Source organism: Globicephala melas, chromosome 8 (assembly GCF_963455315.2).
Source record: "Globicephala melas chromosome 8, mGloMel1.2, whole genome shotgun sequence".
Classification (NCBI taxonomy): domain Eukaryota; kingdom Metazoa; phylum Chordata; class Mammalia; order Artiodactyla; family Delphinidae; genus Globicephala; species Globicephala melas.
The window spans coordinates 94,588,216-94,610,801 of record NC_083321.1 but is presented as its reverse complement, the minus strand read 5'-3'; the positions used below and the strand labels follow the sequence as shown (position 1 = coordinate 94,610,801).

The 22,586-nt window shown below is 38.5% G+C and overlaps 1 protein-coding gene and 1 non-coding gene across 3 annotated transcripts in view; one reads left to right on the top strand and one right to left on the bottom strand.

Annotated features, from left to right (window-relative positions):
* Positions 1–22,586, bottom strand: part of CBL (Cbl proto-oncogene) — a 95,580-nt gene that overhangs the window by 24,443 nt on the left and 48,551 nt on the right. For both annotated transcript variants that reach the window (XM_060304184.2, XM_030839161.3), the window contains exons 3-12: positions 18,472–18,618; positions 16,486–16,642; positions 15,540–15,661; positions 15,065–15,202; positions 13,697–13,784; positions 12,752–12,883; positions 12,336–12,539; positions 5,891–6,022; positions 5,424–5,804; positions 3,588–3,682 (exon numbers count right to left, since the gene is read on the bottom strand). In XM_060304184.2, the coding sequence (XP_060160167.1) occupies positions 3,588–3,682; positions 5,424–5,804; positions 5,891–6,022; positions 12,336–12,539; positions 12,752–12,883; positions 13,697–13,784; positions 15,065–15,202; positions 15,540–15,661; positions 16,486–16,642; positions 18,472–18,618 (1,596 nt within the window). The remainder of the gene's footprint in view (positions 1–3,587; positions 3,683–5,423; positions 5,805–5,890; positions 6,023–12,335; positions 12,540–12,751; positions 12,884–13,696; positions 13,785–15,064; positions 15,203–15,539; positions 15,662–16,485; positions 16,643–18,471; positions 18,619–22,586) is intronic.
* TRNAW-CCA (transfer RNA tryptophan (anticodon CCA)) lies at positions 3,194–3,266 on the top strand. Its single transcript has one exon. It is a non-coding gene; the product is annotated as a tRNA-Trp (tRNA).

Below are 22,586 nucleotides of genomic sequence, written 5' to 3'. Positions count from 1 at the left end.
AGTTAAGCCAGCATAAATTCAAATTATAGTGTTATACCTTTGGGATGTTAAATGTAATCCCTATGGTAACCACAAAGAAAATATCTATAGAATATACACAAAAGGAAATGCAAAAGGAACTTAAACATTTCACCACAAAAACCCAACTAAACACAGAAGACAGTAATGCAGGAAATAAGCAACAAAAAACTACAGGGCATACAGAAACCAAATAGTACAATGACAGAAGTCTCTCCGTATCAGTAATTGCTTTAAATATAAATGAGTTAAACTCTCCAATCAAAAGACAGAGACTGGCAGATTGGATTAAAACACACGATCCAATTATATGCTGTCTATAAGAGACTCTGATATTATACTAATATCAGAAACAATAGACTTTAAATCAAAAAACGTTACAAGAGACAAAGAACATTACATACACTAGAAGATTTAAAACTTATAAACATTTATACACCGCATGACAGTAAAATATATGAAGTAACACCTGACAGAACTAAAGGGAGAAACAGACAGCTCTACAATAACAGCTGGAGATTTCAATACGCCACTCATAATAACGGACAGAACAAGAGGACAGAAGATAAGTAAAGAAACAGAGGACTTGGGCTTCCCTGGTGGCGCAGTAGTTAAGAATCCGCCTGCTAATGCAGGGGACACGGGTTCAAGCCCTGGTCCAGGAAGATCCCACATGCAGTGGAGCAACTAAGTCTGTGCGCCACAACTACTGAGCCTGCACTCTAGAGCCTGTGTGCCACAACTACTGAAGCCTGTGTGCCTAGAGCCCATGCTCCACAACAAGAGAAGCCACCGCAATGAGAAGCATGCACACTGCAATGAAGGGTAGCCCCCGCTCACCGAAACTAGAGGAAGCCTGTGCACAGCAACGACAACCCAACGCAGCCAAAAATAAACAAACAAAATAAATTAGAAAAAAAAAATCTGAATAGACCTATAACTAGTAAGGAGATTGAATCAGTAATCAAAAAATCTCCCAACAACAACAAAAAAAGCCCTAGACCTGACAGCTTCGCTGGTGAATTCTACCAAACATTTAATGACAAACTAATACCAAATCTTCTCAAACTTCTCCAAAATTGAAGAGGGAACCCATTCCATGAGGCCAGCATAACCATGATACAAAGCCAGACAAAGACATTACAAGAAAAGAAAACTACAGACCAATATCCCTTATGAACACTGATGCAAAAGTCCTCAACAGAATGCTAGCAAAAAGAATTCAGCAGCATATTAAAAAGATTATATACAATGAATTACCAAGTGGGATTTATACCTAGAATACAAGAATGGTTAAATATATGAAAATTGATCAATCTAATACACCACATCAACAAAGAAAAAAATACCACATGATCATCTCATTGATGCAGAAAAAGCATCTGAAAAAACTTAACACCCTTTTACGATAAAAATACTCAACAAAATAGATAGAAGGAATGTACCTCAACATAGTAAAAGCCATATATGAAAAACCCATAGCCAACACCATACTCAATGGTGAAAGACTGAAAGCTTTTTGTGTAAGATCACAAACAAGGCAAGGATGCCCACTTTAACCATTTCTGTTCAGCATAGTACTGGAAGTTCTAGCCAAATCAATTACGCAAGAAAAAGAAATAAAAGGCATCCAAATTGGAAAGGAAGAAGTAAAATTATCTCCGTTTTTTCAGATGATGTGATCTTATATGTAGAATACCTAAAGACTCAACAAAAAAGCTGTTAGAACTAATAAATCAACTCAGCGAGGTAGCAGGATACAAAGTCAACACACAAAAGTCAGTTGCATTTCTATACATGAACAATAAACAACTTGGAAACGAAATTTCAGAAACAATTCCATTCGTAATGGCATCAAAAAGAAGAAAATACTTAGGAATTAACTTAACCAAAGAGGTGAAAGACTTGTACAATAAAAATTATAGGGCTTCCTTGGTGGCGCAGTGGTTAAGAATCCGCCTGCCAATGCAGGGGACACGGGTTCGAGCCCTGGTCCAGGAAGATCCCACATGCTGTGGAGCAACTAAGCCCGTGGGCCACAACTACTGAGCCTGTGCTCTAGAGCCTGCGATCCACAACTTCTGAGCCAACGTGCCACAACTACTGAAGCCCGCGCGCCTAGAGCCGGTGCTCCGCAACAAAAGAAGCCACCGCAATAAGAAGCCTGTGCACCGCAACGAAGAGTAGCCCCCGCTCGCCGCAACTAGAGAAAGCCCGTGTGCAGCAACAAAGACCCAGCGCAGCCAAAAATAAATAAGTAAAATAAATAAATTTTTTTAAAAAATTACAAAACACCACTGAAAGAGATTAAAGAAGACAAATAAACAGAAACACATTCCATGTTCATAGATTGGAAGACTTAATATTGTTAAGATGTTAGTACTACCCAAAGTGACCTACATATTAAATGCAATCCCTATCAAAATCCCAGTGACATTTTTTGCACAAATAGAAAAACTCCAGACTTCCCTGGCGGTCCAGTAGGTAAGACTTTGCCTTCCAATGCAGTGGGTGTGGGTTCAATCCCTGGTTAGGGAGCTAAGATCCCACATGCCTCACGGCCAAAAAAAAAAAAACAAACAAACAAACCCCAAAACATAAAACAGAAGCAATATTGTAACAAATTCAATAGACTTTAAAAATTGTCCAGGGACTTCCCTGGTGGTGCAGTGGTTAAGTATCGCCTGCCAATGCAGGGGACATGGGTTTGAGCCCTGGTCTGGGAAGATCCCACATGCCGCGGAGCAACTAAGCCCGTGCGCCACAACTACTGAGCCTGCGCTCTAGAGCCCGTGAGCCGCAACTACTGAAGCCCGCGCGCCTACAGCCCTAGCTCCGCAACAAGAGAAGCCACCGCAATGAGAAGCCCGCACACTGCAACGAAGAATAGCCCCCACTCGCAGCAACTAGAGAAAGCCTGCACGCAGCAACGAAGACCCAATGCAGCCAAAAATAAATAAATTAAATAAAATAAATTAAAAAAAAAAAAAAGAGTGTGGTGTTGGCATAAAGACAGACATATAGACTGATGGAATAGAGTGGAAAGCCTAGAAGTATCAACAAATCCTCACATATATGGTCAAATGATTGCTGCCGACCTTTTCATTGTTTTTTGTTTTTGGCCACACCGCGAAAGTGTCCCGGTTGGCTTTTTTAAAAATTTCTTTTAGGGACTTCCCTGGTGGTCCAGTGGTTAAGACTCCATGCTTCCAATGCTGGAGGCCCGGGTTCAATCCCTGGTCAGGGAACTAAATCCCATGTGCTGCAACTAAGACCCAGTGCAGCCAAATAAATTAATATTTAAAAAACAAAAAACAAAACCCAACAAAAATTGCTTCTTTGAAAAGATTAGTAAAATTGATGAGCCCCAGCAAGACTGATCTATGTACATATACACAGAGAAAATAATGGAAAGAAACAGTCCAAAACATGATAATTTTTACATAATGGAAATACAGGTCAATTTTAATTTTCTTCTTTATACTCTTCTGGGTTTTCTAAATTTTCTATAAATAAGTTGTTTAAAAGTATCAACTCTACTGTATGAAATATAATTTTAGTAAACTTACCTGGCAGCCAGAGAATAAATGGCATTGGCAGATGCAGAAGGTTTGATTTTGGGATGCTCACACTCTGGACCTGCTAACGGGCTGCTATTCGTATTCTGGAAAGAAAAGTGTTAAAAAAAAAAGAAACTTCTTAATACAGCTAAGCAGCTCCTCTTATTTAATCTATTCAAAATAACAAGAACAATCATACAGACACAGACCTCTCCCCCAATGCCATGCTTAAGGATTATTATGTGTGACAAAAGTATATTTGAAAGTTCAAATGTAAGGGTTAGGGAGACAGTTCTAGGAAATGGGTTTTTTTTGTTTGTTTTAATTCTAGAAAGATTTGAGGAAACTGGCTGTCTGCACAAATACCATTCTAGCTTAAAAAATCTATACATCTTTCCATACTGATGCCACCAGAAAGTCAAACCTAATCCACTCTCACTAATTAGACTGCCTATCACATAAATGCCACTTGAATGCTAAGTTACCCTCCCCTTTCCCTTTCAATGAAGAAATACATAGTTCATTTAAGGACCACAGGATTTCTTAACTTCACCCTCCAATTCCATCTTTTTCTTGGATTTCTAACTACCTACTGGACAATTCTTCCTTCAATGGCTCATCTCAAATTCAACATGTCTGTCGCTAGTTAGCCAGGTTCAAAACCTCTGGGGTGTGTGCATGTGTATATGTGTATGTATGCGATTTTTCATCCTTTTTTCCACCCACTGACTGCTTTCAAGCCTTTCTGGGTCTTTGTTTCATGCTCCCTAAAGTCTCGACCTAAACCAGCTCCCCCTCCTGCTCCTAGACCAGGATTCTTCCCCTTGTTTACCCAGTACCAGCTATATGAGACCCCTTTGTTATTCCTCAAATAGACTCTCCCAAACTCACTTGCTTTTCCCTCATCCCCCGTTGCTCCAGGTCACTCCCCACACTACTCCAGGTCTTTGCTCAGAATTGTACCCCATCCCTACATGTACCTGCCCCATCCCAACTTTCCCTATACCCTGTTTTTACCCTATTTTTCTCCACAGCATTCGTCGGCATCCACTATCTTACATGTTTTGTAACGTATCTTGTTCATTTTCCATCTTTCCTCCGGTGGAATGTTAACTTTGTGAGGGCAAACTTTTTTGCTCAGTGCATAAACGAACCAACAAAAGAAGGAATATACCTCTCCCACCCCCCGTTCTGGACCCATTATCTCATGCTTATCCAATGGACTGCTAACCTCCCTTTTTTCAATCTATTCTCTTTCCAATCCATCCTGCATACTATTCCTAGATTCCTCTCTTTAAACCATCATTTTGGTCACATCACTCCACTAATTTAATCTTCACGTACTCTTCATTTGTACCAAATAAATTCCAATTCTTTTGGGAGGGGGTATACAAAGTGCTCTAATCTAGCAGCAATGCTCCTTTCTAGCCCCTTTTCCTACTCTGATACCCAAAATTTCTGTTTTTCTCAAATTAAACTACTTCTTATCCCACAATACATCTTGAGCATTTCTGTCATTGTAGGTCTATTTTAAAACTGTATCCACTTTGGAAAGAATATTTCAAATTCAGATGCCACTCTTTCCATAAGCCCTCATGATTGCTCTATCTAGAAATAATCTCTCCTTTCTTTAAAACTGAAGTGTTTTCTATTTACACTACTCATGGCATACACACCCAGAAACACATTTATTGCATTAACAAACATATTAACATATACACTTCTTGAGGGTAGGGATTAATATTATCCTTGAATCCTGTACAAAACATACCACAGAACTGACCCATTCAATGCCATCCACGAATGTTTGTTATTAAGAGAAATAATTTCAAAATCAGGACTCACCATGGAGGTATCCAGACTGAATGTGCTTCCAAGCCTAGGCACATCGGTTCTGGGTTCCATTTGTGAGGGCAAGGAAAATGGAAGTGAGTGCCGGTTGGTTAATTCTCTCCCTGTCCAGGGGTCACTAGGGTTTGGCGCAACTACTGGTACTTTGGGGATTGGCCGAGGCAGCCATGATGCTTCTCCAGCGCGGCCAGAGGGGACAGGGGGCAGTTTGTCTCTGGAGGGACAGTCGCCTGGTGTACATGGCAAGGGGCGTCTCTGAGGCCGTGTTTCTGCTCCACCAGAATATGGCCGGTCTGGAGGGGGTGGTGGTGGAAGATCTCGAAGAGTGGGAGGTATTGGTAATGGTTTGTCCTTATGAAGGGAGCCAGAAGGAGCCTGTGGAAGCATGACGGAAGCAATCAATGAAACCCCACTAATACACAACAAAGAATCAGAAAATGTAGAAATGGATAATGCTTTACCTTAGAAGCAGTTCCAAGACCAGAAGCACTCGAAGGAATAGATATTCGCTGTTGTAGAAGGTCAAGCCGTGGTGGCACTGGGGGAAGGGAAGCTTGTGGGGCCATGGAGAATGGAGAAGGAGGTCGTTCCACCTAACACAAAAAAATTTCCTAATAGGTTATTCTTGTCTGGAGGAACGGCATCTCTCAACTCCTCTGAAAGATGTACACAACAAGTACTACATGAACACAGAATATACCAATGAGCCTGACTTTGGCTTAAGGTAGTGCTTCCTGAATTATTTCTATGTCACCAGAAGAGGGCGCTCTCAATCACGGAAATACCATGCAGATGCAAGCTACAGGCAAAATGTAATATGTGCTACATAAAAAGCTTCCTAGTTTATAATTTTAGAAAACTTTACAATTTCCCATATTTTCCTCTTCAGAAAAAGAAAAAAAATCTTTCCAAGATTAAAAACAGAAAATCATATTAAAAGAAAGGGGCATACATTAACCTCTCAACAAATCACCTAGGAAAATAATGATTAAGGGGCAGAATGAGGAAAGAAATCAAAGTCAATAAATTCTCCATGGGTTATTGTGATTAAAAGAAAAAAAGAGATTTTTAAGAGAAAATGATCAATGGTATTACTAAAAAGCATCTTTAGTTCTTCCAAAGAAATGCTATTTCAATTCAGTAATTAAAAGGGATAATCTTTTTTGTCAATTTGTATTCTAAAAATTGAGGTGCCAAATCAAAAGAAACAAATAAATGTATGACCTTTTCCATTTCCCTGCCTACAGCAGGGTGATGAGTAGCTGATAAGCTTGTCCAAGTAAGCTGTCAAGAGATATACAAGAATTTATACAAAATACTAATTCACATTTGCATTCCCTAAAAGCAAAGTAGATGGAAAATAGGCAAATATGTATTACAAGCACTTATGTAAGGTGACAGAGAAACAACCATCCCCATACTGAGTCCTATCATTAATGCTGGGAGGTGAATGAGGGAAAAAAAGGCTGCATCATCAGCTACTTGCTTTTACTCATGCTTAAGAAAACGGGCTCCATATCAATGCAGCATGAGCGGCTAAACACCTCAAGGGTTAAGGAAGTGAAAAGTGATTAGTCAAACTAACTCTCACTTCATCATCAATATCTAGTCACTGCATCTTGTTGATTTTCCCATAAAATAATCTCATATCTATAACTTCCTTTTCATTCTACTTACCAACTTCAGACCTGATTTATTAAAACCCCCTTCTAGATTCTTATCTCACCAAATCATTTTGCTCACCATTACCAGCTTAACCATCCTTAAATACTCACTAGTTCAAAACCCATCCATCAGTAACTTCCACTTTCCCATGTCACAAAATGTCACTTTCCTGCCTCGCTTTCTCAAGTCTAATTTGGTCTCCCTAACCAACAGCATTTTCCATAATGCCCTGTGTTGGAATTCCTACCTCCCTAACTTTGTTCAAGTTGTTTCTCAATTTGGAAGGCCCTCTCTGCCTATTTTGATCCCTCCCACCATCCATCCCTCCTTCTCATTCCTAAAGGGCAGAGGATTGAGTTAATCATATTCTTCAATTCATGTTTCAATATCATAACCGACCCACGAGATGTTTTTTTATCTCAACATACAACAAAGTTCCAGAAAAGGATAAAAGCACATACGGGGACGAAATTATCAAAGAAATAATACAAGAATACTTCTAGGACCTAAGGGACATAAATATCCATATAGAAAGCATTCACTGCATAGCTAGCCCAAAGAAAGAAAAGAAAACTAATAACCAATCAACCAACCAACAAATCACTTAAATTTTCAGGGAATCAAGGATAAGGAAAATATCCTAAAGGCTTCTGAGGATAGAGGGAAAGGAGGTACTAAAGAGCAAAAATACACTAGAAACTAGAAGTCACTGAGGCTGTAACAATTCATAGAGCTAAATTTTTTTTTCAACCTAGAATTCTGTACCTAGTCAGTTTGAGGGTTGAATAGAGACATTTTAAGATATCAAACGTCTCAAAAATTTCACCTCTCACCTTTTCACAGAAAGCTATTTTGAGAGCATGCTCCACCCAAACAAGGAAGTTAAAGCAAGAAATATAAAAACATGGGAGTTAAGAAACAGGCACTCCAACACAAAGAAGAGGCAATGAAGTCCCACGATGATGGTGAGGGGAGACACCTCAGGGTGACATGGAATGCAGCACACCCAGTGAAAAACCAGTCCAGACTGGAGCCAAAACATGGCAGACTCCCATATATTAGTATACTATATAACATAATATCTACTATATTAATATGCTAATAGAATTTACTCCACAGAAAATCATATCAAGAGGATGTTTGGTAAGACGTGGTCGTGACAGGTACAAACTGAACACTAAGGAAATAAAAGTAAATCAATTATTTCAGAAAAGCAGAAGGTTGTAAAAGAAAGCAAAAGCAATTATCAACACCTTGTAGTATATTACTTGATACAATAGGGAGCAAAAATCACTTGAATACTGACAGAACCAAAAAACATTCAAATTAACTATAGTCGGAAGATAGGAAGTAGGAAGGAGGGAGATAAGACATTTAAATCCTTTTCTAAACAGATAACTAATATTGCAGAATCCAGAGAAAGCAGTATAGTATATGGTTAAGGAACAGCTTTTAGAACCGAAAAATCTGAATGGGACACAGGAGTTAGAGGGGGTAGAAGCAGGGAACTGACATTTCTATAAGCCTTTTAGCAATTCTTTTAAACTTAAAAAAAAAAAAAATCCAAGCGCACTGATCACATGGAATTTTTTAAAAACTAGATTCACTATTTTAAAAACAAATCAGGGACTTCTCTGGTGGCACAGTGGTTAAGAATCCACCTGCCAATGTAGGGGACACGGGTTCGAACCCTGGTCCGGGAAGATCCCACATGCCGCGGAGCAACTAAGCCCGTGTGCCACAACTACTGAGCCTGTGCTCTAGAGCCCACGAGCCACAACTACTGAGCCCACCGTGCTGCAACTACTGAAGCCCGTGTGCCTAGAGCCCATACTCTGTAGCAAGAGAAGGCACTGCAATGAGAAGCCCGCGCACCGCAACAAAGAGTGGCCCCCACTCGCCGCAACTAGAGAAAGCCTGTGCACTGCAAGGAAGACCCAATGCAGCCAAAAATAATTTTTAAAAAAAAACAAAAACGAAACAAACAGCAAAAAGCAACAACAAGCTACTAGGATATGACGAAACAGACACTCTCATAGTCTCATATACTTTGGGAGTGACTTTAGGACAAAAAATTGGGAACAAATTTTAATGTCTATCCAAAAAAAGTTAAGATATTTTTATTCCAGTATTTTATTCATACAAAGTAGATAATGAACTATAAGGTACAAAGAATAATAAAAGATGAAACACACACGTAGAACCTACAATTCAGCTAAGAAATGAAACACCATGGCTTTCTGAAATTCCCATGTGTCCCACCACTAATTATATCCCTCTCCTCTCTCAAAGAGTTTTAAATGGACATACTCTAATCTAGCAATTCCACTATTAGAAATTTACCCTACAGACAGACTTGCAAAAGAACGTCCATATGTGTAAGCCTGGAAACAACAGGAATGTCCATTAAGAAGAGATTAAATGAATTATAGAATAGCCAAGTGCAAAACAATATATGAAGCTGTTTGTTTTTCTACTTGAATTTTTACAGTATGCATTTATTTATTTATTTATTTTTGCGGTACGCAGGCCTCCCACTGCTGTGGCCTCTCCCGCTGCGGAGCACAGGCTCCGGACGCGCAGGCTCAGCAGCCATGGCCCACGGGCCCAGCCGCTCCGCGGCATGTGGGATCCTCCCGGACCGGGGCACGAACCCGCGTCCCCTGCATCGGCAGGCGGACTCCCAACCACTGCGCCACCAGGGAAGCCCTACAGTATGCATTTATTACTTTTATTTAAATGAGTAAATTTAATCTCATTTATATATATTAGCTACAGAAAAAACTGTTAATTTTCTTCTTTCCTCTAAAGTCCTATAGCACTTAGACTGTGTACCCAACAATTTAGAATAATGTGCACTGTCTGGCTTGTATTAAATAGTGTTTCACCTGTATATATATTCTCTTCCCAAATAAAACTACTATCTCCTTTTGGGCCTTTGTCTTAGGTTTCTTATCCCATATAGCACTCAAGAGAGCTACTTAACCAGCACAACAAACAGCTTGCAAAAGTAGTATGTGTTAACCGTGAAAAATTCAAACATACCATAAAATGAAAGTCCTCTGATCCTGTAGCCTCAGAAATAATAGTAATGTGATGTGTAGTCATCCAATTTTCCCCCCATGCATGTTAAAATAATTCTTTTGTAACTAAATAATTTTAACAGAAATAAGGTGATATTATATATAATATACAGTTGTTTTTTTAATTTAATACATATTGACAGCTTTCCACTTAAGTATATGTAAACTGAGTTCACTCTGCAGAGCATTCTGTTATATGGACTGTAGTAGACAGAATAATGATCACGGTCCCCTCTCCCACAGGAAGATGTTCATGCCCTAAAACCTAGAATCTGCGAATCTGTTATCTTACTTGGCAAAAAGACCTTTGCTGATGTGATTAAGGGTACAGATCTTGAGATAGGGGAATTATCCTGGATTATCCAAGTGGGCCCAATCTAATCACATGAGTCCTTAAAAGTTGAGAACCTTCATGACTGAAGGAGGAGGAAAGGAGTCCAGGAGCCAAAGAATGTAGCTGGCCCCTAAAAAATACCGTCAGCTGACAATCAGCAAGGAAACAGGGATCTTAATTCTACGACCGGCAAGGAACTGAATTCTGCCAAACCCAAATGAGTAAGGAAGGCCGACTGTATTCACTGCACTGTGCCACTTTACATAAGGGACTTGGGCATCTGCAGATTTTTTTATCTGCTGGGACTCCAGGACCCAATCCCCTGCGGATACTTTCTTTTGGGTTTTTTTTTTGGCCACACCACGTGGCATGCAGGATCTTAGTTCCCCAGCAAGGGATTGAACAGGTGCCCCCTGCAGCAGAAGCGTGGAGCCCTAACCACTGGACAGCCAGGGAATTCCCAGGAAATACTTTTAATATAATATTACAAGGTGATAAGTTCTATGGCAGACATATTCATAGCATCCCAGAAACACTTGGCCAGACCTAGATTATTTGTGGGTCTTGGGCATGGGGGAAACAGGGTAGAGTATGGAAAGGTTTCCTAGGAAATGAAAACTGAGTTAAATTACATAGAAACTATCAAGACAAAAGCACGGAGAAATTTTTAGTGGTTCAGTCTTGCTGGATTACAAAATACAAAGTGGAAAGGATTACCAGGGCAAAGTGCCTAGAAAAGAGAATGGACTTATTACTCCATTAAGTAATGAGAAGTCATTAAAGAGTGTGAGGCAAAGGAATAAGGTAGTCAAGGTATGTGCTGTAGATCAATGACTCTGGAAGCGGGACGAACAGATGATTATAAGAGCCTGAAATAAGGCAGTGACATTGAGGACAGAAAGGAAAAGATACACTGGATACAATCACTTAAGAGATGGAATCCATCCTTTCAATATTTATTGAGCACCTACTATGTGCCAGGCAGTCAGGTGCTGGTATAAAAGAAAGCTTCTTTTGTACAAAAAAAATGCCTCCTATGAAGTTATAACAGTCCAAACTAGAGAACTGACAACATATTAGAACCTCTGTTTGCCCTGTATTTATTAAAATCTTCAATGACTGCCTTACTTCTAATTAGTGAATAAATCCCTGTTTTACCCTACCACTGACGTAACAGAACTTGTTCACATACTTTCTTAGCCTTTATCTTTCCCATCTTTACTAGGACCTTTCTAGTTTTAGTTTCTGTATGGTACCTCCTATTACCCTCCAATCACTGTAGTTGCCATTTATTTGGTTGTTAACGGTGCCTCATTTCTCCCGCCCAAACCTAACTTTCCAATGCCAAGACTCCATTAGAAAAATAGGCAAGGAGAAAATATTCTGCTCACAGTAGCAAAATGGGTCCAATTCTTTTACTCACCCCTCATTTTCTCTACCAAGCTATCTGAATAGAGCCCAGTTCTAGCATACAGACAATAAGAGCATGGGCCTTGAAGCCGGAATGTCTGGCCACAGATTCTGGTTCGACTAACTAGCTGTGTGACCTTCAGCAAATTCCTTAGCCTCACTGTGCCTTGGTTTCTCCCACTGCTAAATGAGGAGAACAGTAATATCTACTCATATGGTTACATGAATATGTATCAGTATAAGATTATGAGTTAAAGTAAGTAAAGTACTTAGCATCATCTTTTCTCACACAGTAAACGTTCAATAAATATTAGCTACTGTTACTCCTTGTATTTTGGATGTCATTAAGTGCTCTATTGCTTCAGGACACAATTGATAATGGACTTTGCCACAGTCTCTTAAACTGAAGCTTACCTTGGCACCAGCCAATTCCTTCATCATGAAGAGAGAATCATCAGCTCGTTCATCGTCATCATCATCATAATTTGGGGAGGGAGCTCCCTCTGCTCCTTGCCTCAGCAGGCTGCCACTTCCTCTAGGATCAAAGGGATCGACCACAATGGGCTCAGTACCTTTAATTTCACATCGGCAGAAGGGACAGCCCTGGCCTTCTGATTCCTGCAAAGGAAACAGGAGATGGTAATAGACACATCTGAAAGTTCTTAAAATATTCGTCCACTAAAAATACATTTCCTAGAAACGAAAAAAGAATCAAAAGTTTAGAACCTACCCCACAAACCAGGCCATTCTTTATACCCATAAAGGATATATAATCCCCAATTCTTCATTGTCATTACTTAGCTGAGAAAAGAGCATGGTTGGATCCATACCTGCCAGGATGTTAGACAGGATGTGCACATGAGGTGTCCACAGGGCTCAATCTTTACATCTTTATCATTTTCAGCACATATTTTACACAGTTGGAATGTGGAGCCCATCTCACAGTATAATTCATATTGTTCCTTTGATTAAAAAGAAATTAAGAGATTATTCAGCCTATTGCAAATATCTGTTGAATGAATGACTGCAACTGTAAATGCTAAAAACAGGAAAATTGAAAACTGTTACTTTTAATACTACTTTTGCTTGTATGAAAGTGTCACAACAGTGTTCAATTAAAACAGAAAGCACCTAGTCTTGGTCCTTTTTTTTTTTGGCCGCACCCTGCAGCATGTGGGATCTTAGTTCCCAGACCAGGGATCGAATCTGTGCCCCCTGCAATGGAAGCACGGAGTCTTAACCACTGGACCACCAAAGAAGTCCTTTGGCCCTATTTTAAGAAGCACAGTTTAAAAAGAAACCACACAGGACTTTCCTGGTCTCGCAGTGGTTAAGAATCTGCCTGCCAATGCAGGGGACACAGGTTCGAGCCCTGGCCCGGGAAAATCCCACATGCCGTGGAGCAACTAAGCCTGTGCGCCACAACTACTGAGCCTATGCTCTAGAGTCAGCAAGCCACAACTACTGAAGCCCGCATGCCTAGAGCCCGTGCTCTGCAACCAAGAGAAGCCACTGCAATGAGAAGCCCGCGCACAGCAACGAGGAGTAGCCCCCGCTCGCTGCAACAAAGACCCAATGCAGCCCAAAAAAATTAAAATAAATAAATTTATTTTAAAAAAGGAAAAGAAGCCACACACACCTAAATTCACTAATCTAGTCAATGGTTTAAAATTTACGTGTTCCAATCACTTAATATAATTCTACTGTCAGTTCTGTAAAGTATTATACAAAAGCTTGGCTCTAGTAATATGGTTATAATTTAAAACAAAGTTCACCTGGGTCACTTTGATGTGGTCTTGGGGAGTTGGTTCACATAAGCCTGTCAGGTCTGGATTCTGATTCCGTCCATCAGGAAACAAATAGCTATAAAAAGAGTAACCAATCTTGGGGTTCTACTGAAGCCAATTTATCACTGCTTACTAATACAGACAAATGTTATCTAGGAATTCTCTCAAAGATAAATTTTACTAGTACTTCAAAAAAATTAAATAACACAGATCAGTTCCAAGAAGATACTCTCCAAACACTGATACTCTTTCTCTATTTTAATCAAGGGGTTGACAAACTTTTTTGTAAAGTACCAGAGAGTAAATATTTCAGGCTGTGCAAGCCACATAAGTCTGTGCCACACATTCTTCTTTGGTTGTTTTTTTAACAACACTTTAAAAAGGAAAAACTATCTTAGATGCAGGCTGTACCAAAACACCTAGTCTGTGGGCCGCAGTTTACCAACTCCTATTTTAGTCTGTGGATGGCCACAAAGTGGAAATTCTTAATTTAAATGACATTTGCTTTGACCAAAGACCTGAAATACCTTTGTTTACAGATTTAACACAGAGAGACACTAACTTAAAGACTGGACCACCAGAGAAGCCTGTTAATTTAAAAGAAATGTAACAAGAAGCAAATTAAGCCACCAAGATCAACTACCAGGAAGCTTCTAGCATCAAACTGCTCTGCCATTTGGGGAAGTACCCCTTTCAGCTCCAGTGTTACTGTAGAAGACGATGCATGATGGAAAATGGATTTTCCTAATCACTTTAAAACACAAGTCGTTTTCTGATACCTGGTCAACTGTTAGTATTTTTAGTGCTTACCAACTGATAATCAATTTGAATTCCAAAAGGAATAGCAATTCTGGAATAAATAAGAACTTAGTCATAAATATTAGCAGAGGTTACAAAAGCCCACAGCCTGAAGAAATGCTGCTGAATCAACACGAAGTTAGGATGAAGGCTGATGAAGGCCACTGAGCGTGCTGCCATCAGGCACATCTCATCATTCTGATGCTGGCTAGTCAAATAACAGGTAACGTTTTCTGCTAATTGGTATATTTTAAAATCTAGCATAGATTTGAAAATAAATTAACATTTAGAAAAAAAGAAAGACAAAATTTACTCAGGGTAACAAGCGAAGTAGTAGAGAAAAATAATTTCACTCAAGGAATCCTTCCAAAATAAAAACCAAAGTCCTACTGAACCTGAAAATCCAATAGCCCCAATAGCGGGGGCTACAATATAACCTGTCAATATGTGTCCTGAATCTTTATCTGCAGAAGAAACCTGGAATAAAGTCATTAATGATGCAGTTTTACAGCCCCTAAGTTCCTAGACTCTAGCAGATGGCAAACAGTATGTACTTACAAGCCTTCCCTGAAGCCATCAATCAGCGCTTGGAAGAGAGGTTTATTGTGAGGAATTGTCTGGAGAATGTTCCCATCGGCAGTGACATACCCAATAGCCCACTGACCCAGACGAGTACAGCTCAGCCGGAAAATGTAACTGAGAACAGAGAGAAACAAAATCTTTAATATACATACTTGCATTAGGGTGGAAAGACAAGACAGAGACAAAAATCAAAAGGACCATCAATAATAGATTCTTTAATGGCTTCAGACCAAAAGCAAAAGACATATAAGCTCAATTCTTAAGTGGCTTGAAAGCATTTATCAAATCATAGTATCTGAATATGTCAATTCCTCTGATAAACAGATATCAATTCTGCCGCAGAAATGTGGTCACTGGGGAACTAGTAAAAGATCATGTTTCCTCTATTTCAGCAAAGGTCACAGGAGAATAAAGTTCAGGTGAATAAACCTCTTTGCTTCGTTGCACTGACCTGCCAGGTTTGTGAATGAATTTCTGGAGCCGAGCTTTCACTTCATCATATGTCAGGAAAGCCATGTAACCAGGATGAGTTACAGCAAGACTGTTCCAGTTCCTGAGCAAAGAAGACCAGGGCTAAGGAAACAAGAGATCAATCAGACCATTTGGCTCAAGACATACAACCAGCCTCAGAGCAATGAAGAACAAAAGGAAAAGCAACCTGAATTCTCAATTATAAATTCTCCATTTAGTGTCACATATTTTCAATCATGTTGTTACTTTAAGGGAAGACAAACATGTTTGGGAAATAAGAACTCTGAAAAGCTAAGAAGAAAATTACACATGCTTATAGGGAGAAACTTAACTATACAAAATGAAATTCAGAAAATTTCCAAGCAGCTCTAACCAACAGTAGTGAGGCTAAACAACAAACAAAAACAGAGAAACAGGGCAAGGCCTAGATGTGCAAGTAAGAAGTTTCAAATAAAGGTTTACACAAGGTGGCATATACACCCATTGTTTTTAGAAAAAGAAAGAAGTGAGTTCTTTGTGGAGCATCAATACATCTCAATAGTAACAATCAAGAATTTCAATACCATAGGAGAAAAAGCTGGAAACATACATAAATGTTCAATAACAGAACTCACTAAATATATTATACCCATCTTTAGGATGTTCTACAACCATTAAAATGATGCAAAGAAGAATATTTAATAATAGAGAAAGATTATAAATGTGAGGGGAATAAAGCAGATTATATAGTTATTCTTTTTACAAAAAAAATTTGTATATATAAAATAGAGTAGTTCTAACCTTTTTTTTTTTGGCTATAGTTTCTAGAATGAATAAAATTATTTTCATAATAGGCAAAATCCCAAATGTCCAAATGTTATTTTTTAAAAAGGTTTCTCTTCAGAAAAATAGCAATAACTAGTTTAGCCAACGTTTTAGTATCCTACCTGAAAGAGTCGTGTAAAGATGTCGAATTCAAACACTGAAATATAATCATTGCAGGTCAGATCAATAGTGGATTTCAGAGCCATGGCCTCCAGCCCAGAACTGATGGGATGTACTTCATGAAGGGCCTGTCTGAAGCTCTTCCAAGGTACTATTGTCCTAGGATGGGAGTGGGGGTAGGAGAGAAGGCAGAGTGAGATAACAGATAATTTCAGGCATTGCTACATTCAAGGAAAAGAGAGCCACATTAAGCTCTCAATATCAATTTCAATTTTCTTAAAGAAGCTGAACTATATTTTACATTGAGAACAGAAAGGGCATAAATGATACATTTCTTAACTTTCTAATGAATAAATTAATAATAGAGACATCTTTGTCTACTTTTCTTCGGCAGAATGCTATAAGTTCATTCCCTTTCTCATCTTTCTTCAGACATTTGTTCTATTAGAAAGGCATTGGAAAGAGAGATAAGATTATCCTTTTTGTATAACAGATGTAATCTGTGTCCAGATCTTTACTAACTGAAAGCTTGTGTTTAACTTTTTAAAAGCACATAAAACACTCTGTGTTCTTTTGAGGAACCCACACTATCAAGGACTTCACTAGAGGAATATAGGCTTAAGGTACAGGAAGAACAGAGTTCTGATAGAGATGAAGAAGAAACTATTTAACATAAGAATGATTAAACCCCAGATATGGCTAGCAAAAGATATTGTGGGATTTCTATTTCTCAAGATCTTAAAAAATAAAATAAAATCTCATTGCCTTTGAAAAGTTTATGTATTCACCTGCCTGAAAGTAAGAGAACAAGTGGCGTTTCAAACTCTTTTCTAATGTAGCTAGTTATTAAGTTAAAGGAACAAAGTTAAACTCATTCCCATTCTCTTCAATTAAGTTTTTAAAAATCACTAATTATTCTATATTTAATGTTTAAACATGATTTTTTAAAATAAATCAAGCGTTTAACAAACTTCAAATCAATTTGTAGTATATACCTGAAACTAACTTAATAGTGTGCGTCAACTATATTTCAATTAAAAAGAAAGAAAGAAAGCATTTAAAGAGAGATTTACATTAGGATCTGTATATTCAACTGAAAAATTTTATTGTTTTCTACCTTTTCAGTTCTTTGAACCAAAATTTCAGGGGATATTCAAGAACATTTATATTAATACTTAGAAACATAAACTTGTCTCATAAATCTGTCTATATAATGTAAGGCTTCTGAATATCAAAAAGACAATATAACAAAGTGGAAAGACAAGCCGTAGACTAGGAGAAAATATCTCTAATGTAAGTGACTAACAAAGAGTTAGTATCTTACAATAGGAAAAAGACAAACAACTCAATAGGAAAATGGACAAGTCAGGAATAGGAATAGGAATAGGAAGATCAGAATAAGACTCTTAATTGGTGACAAATGTGAAAAGGTGCTCAAGCTCCCTTGTCATTTAGGAATATAAAGCAAAATATGATACCAATTCATATCATCAGTGTTAGTCAAATTGCAGAGCTACTGGAACATGTGTGCACTACTTATAGGAATATAAACTGGTACAACCACTGTGGAAAGCAATTAGGCAATATTTGGCAAAGCAGAAGATGTGAAACCCCCTGACTCAGCAATCCCACTTCTAGGTATGTAACTATTGAGAAACTCTTGCATATGAAGACAAATACAATTTTGCTTTCTGCAGCACTGTTTTGCAATAGCAAATAGTTTGAAATGTAAATGTCCATTAACAGCATAATGGATGAGTAAAGAAAGAGAAGAGCATTCAGTCAAAGAGCGTGGGTTTCAACGGAACTGCAAAGGTTTATTTCTTTTAAAAAAAAAAATCAGAGCAAAAAAAGGTTGGGAAGTAGGTACACATATATTACTTTTCTGTTTCCCATGTTTTAAATATTCCATCAATAAAAAACTAAACAAAAACCCAAAACACAAGCTTCAGTTCTTCATAGTTCAAATTCATTATTTTGAGTCTTACTTTTCCCCAAAAGCTTTCCTCCAAAATTCTGCAGCATCTGCTTTAGTAATCCGAAATGTGTCTCCTTGAAAGAGTCCACTTGGAAAGATTCCTTTTAGTTCTGCCAGCATGTGGCTGAAGATCAGGGACAGTTTGGTTAGGTTTCGCCTACAAATGATCAGAAGTGCAATGATTAAATGAACACATAAAATTATTTTTATTTTAAATGTGCTGAATTCACTACACCAGGTGTGTAATTTATAATGCAAGAAAGACTGCTGCATTCACTAGGTCTACTCCTTTCCCTCTGTTCAATGTTTTATGGTAAATAAGAAAAATTTAACAGAAATCTATTTTAAGACTTTTAATCTTAAATTAATCAGATCTAATAACTGAGCATAAACTTACATGAACAAACTTTCTTTTTTAGGATGACAGGTAAAGAGGACTCAACAAATACGTGTAAGAAGTTGTACACTGATATAACCATTCACTCACAAAAGAAATGTTAGGAAAGCAAAATATATTATTTCCTGCTTTGCATGAACTAATCTGGATGTTTAAATTACCATAATTCATCTAAATTAAAAATAAAGGCTTCCCTGGTGGCGCAGTGGTTAAGAATCCACCTGCCAATGCAGGGGGACACGGATTCGAGCCCTGGTCTGGGAAGATCCCACATGCCGCGGAGCAACTAAGCCCGTGTGCCACAACTACTGAGCCGACATGCCACAACTACTGAAGCCCATGCACCTAGAGCCCGTGCTCTGCAACAAAGAGAAGCCACTGCAATGAGAAGCCCGTGCACCACAACGAATAGTAGCCCCTGCTCACCCCAACTAGAGAAAGCCCACACGCGCAGCAATGAAGACCCAACACAGCCAAAGATAAAATTAATTAATTCTTTTAAAAGTCAATTTTTGTCACACAAGGGGACTATGAAATTTCAATTCATGATCAATTTTATTGCCTAAAAATTCTCTTTAATACAGATAGATTTTTCTCTTTTAATGCTATACTGGAGGGTCACCACTAGTCCCATCTTTGTCTTTCCTGGATAAAATGCTGCACTAAGTCCCTATAGCCCTAACTTTTCTGCAAAACACTGCTGAAATCTTTCTAATCAGCTTTTCCACAAATCAGCTTCAGTTTTTTGATATTTGTCTTCCTGTACTTGTATCAAGTTATATTCTTTCTAGTTTCCTATTTCTGAAAGCACCTACAAAAGTGATAAAATTAATATTCTTTGAAGACAGTCTAAAATAATTCATATGCTAAATAGCTCAAGTAAGATAAAAAATACAAGCACTTATCCAATCCCTAAACTCCATTAACTGTTTTCCTCCTGGTACTTTGAGAGCCTTCAATTATTGCTGGTTAGGACTTTTACTATTTTACCAAAGAGGAAACAAAAATAGAAACTATCGAGAATATATCACAGATAACATGATAGAAAATCTGCAAAGCACAAATTAGTCCCAATGACTTCCCAAAGACTTCTGCAGGACACCAGACTGCACTCAATATTTATATAACATTTTGCCAAATGTTAATCCTTAAAGATAAGCAGGAGAGAGTCCATTATTCCCTTAGGATATGCTAAGCTGTTGAGAACCTACTATGTGTAAAGAGCTATGCTAAACAGTATAGCAGAAAAACGTGTATCAGAGAAAATACTGGGTTGGCCAAAAAGTACCTTCGGTTTTTTAAGTAAAAATAAAAGACATATTTTTCATTTTCAGCAAGAACTTTATTGAGCAGCGTATTCACCCTTTTGTTCCACTACCTTCTGCCATTTTTCAGGCAACTTCATAATTCCATCTTCCCAAAACTTTTTATCTTTTTGAGCAAAGAACTGTTCTAGGTGCCTTTTACAGTCTTTCAGGGAATTGAAATTTTTTCCATTAAGAGAATTTTGTAAAGACCGAAATAAATGGAAATCCGAAGGTGCAATGTCTGGTGAATACGGCGGATGAATCAGAACTTCCCAGCCAGGCTGTAACAGTGTTTGCCTGGTCATCAAAGAAACATGCGGTCTTGCCTTATCCTGATGGAAGATTATGCGCTTTCTGTTGACTAATTCTGGACGCTTTTTGTCGAGTGCCGCTTTCAGTTGGTCTAATTGGGAGCAGTACTTGTTGGAATTAATCGTTTGGTTTTCCAGAAGGAGCTCATAATAGAGGACTCCCTTCCAATCCCACCATATACACATCACCTTCTTTGGATGAAGAGCAGCCTTTGGTGTGGTTGGTGGAGGTTCATTTCGCTTGCCCCACAATCTCTTCCATTCCACACTATTGTACAGTATCCACTTTTCATCGCCCGTCACAATTTGTTTTAAAAATGGAATGTTTCATTATGTTTCAGTAGAGAATCGCATGCGGAAATATGGTCAAGAAGGTTTTCTTCGCTTAACTTATTTGGAACCCAAACATCAAAGCGATTCACATAACCAAGGTGGTGCAAATGATTTTCAACGCTTGATTTGGATATTTTGAGCATGTCGGCTATCTCCCACCAGGTATAACATTCATTGTTCTCAATTAATGTCTCGATTTGATCGCTATCAACTTCAACTGGTCTACCCGACCACAGAGCATCATCCAGCGAGAAATCTCCAGCATGAAACTTCACAAACCACTTTCGACACGTTCGATCAGTTACAGCACCTTCTCCACACACTGCACAAATCTTTTGTGCATTTCAGTTGTGTTTTTACCTTTCTTGAAACAATAAAGCATAATATGCTGAAAATTTTGTTTTTCTTCCATCTTCAATATTAAAATGACTACACAAAAATTCACCAATTTTGATAAGTCTTTTTTTAAATGCACACTGATATGACAGCTGTCACATACAACCTAACAAAATTGTTTTGAATGAAGTTAAAGACAACCAAGTGCTACTAGAGCCATCTTATGGAAAAAACTGAACGAAACTTTTGGCCCACATAATACATATATCATACTCCCAAGGTTACAACAGAACTCTTTCTGCAAGAAACAGGTTTGAATCTTACTTCTTCCTGAAAATGTCTTTCCTTAGTCGCTCCAATGTCACCCTCTCTTGGTTCTCCTACTTGCTTTTGTTCTTCCTTTGGCTATTCTTTCTATTCTCCTAACATAACTATTTCCCAAGAATTTGCTCTTCATCATTTTCCTTTCTTTCCCTCTTGACTCTTCCTTTGCAATCTCAAGGCTTCAAAAACTGCTTTGCAGGGGCTTCCCTGGTGGCGCAGTGGTTGAGAGTCCGCCTGCCGATGCAGGGGACACGGGTTCGTGCCCCGGTCCGGGAAGATCCCACATGCCGCGGAGCGACTGGGCCCGTGAGCCATGGCCGCTGGGCCTGCGCGTCCGGAGCCTGTGCTCTGCAACGGGAGAGGCCACAACAGTGAGACGCCCGCGTACCGCAAAAAAAAAAAAAAAAAAAAACTGCTTTGCAAAAGATTCCCAAATCTTAGGCCTTAGTAGCTTTCCAACTGCCTACTGCATTTCTCCATTCAAACGCTAGCACCACAAAGCAACACATTCAAGATTAAACGAACCTTCCTTGGGGACTGGGGTGGGGGTGGGGCGGTAATAACAGATTTTGGGAATTTGGGATTAACAGATACACACTACTACATACAAAATAGATAAACAACAAGGACCTACTGTATAGCACAGGGAACTATATTCAATATCTTGTAATAACCTATAATAGAAAAGAATATGAAAAAGAATATATATATACAACTGAATCACTTTGCTATACACCTGAAACACTGTAAATCAACTATACTTCAATTTAAAAAAACAAATTTGTTAATTGGAATTAAATAAATATACTTCTAAAAAATAAATAAACTAACCTTCTTTCTCAAACCTGCTCTTTCTTCATGTTCTCTGTTTTCTGTATTTAATGACAACACCATCTTACTTCCCACAAATTCAGAACCTTAGAGTCAGTCATCTTAGCTGCCTCCATTTTCTTTATTCTCCATATCTGACTTGTCAATTTGCTAATCATTTGTTGTCAATCCTACCTTTGAATTTGTATTATTATTCTAATATGCACTCCTTGCTACCTGCGCCTACCTACTCCATAATTCAAACTTCCATCTTCAGTCTATTCCTATGCACGTTCAATCATACCAC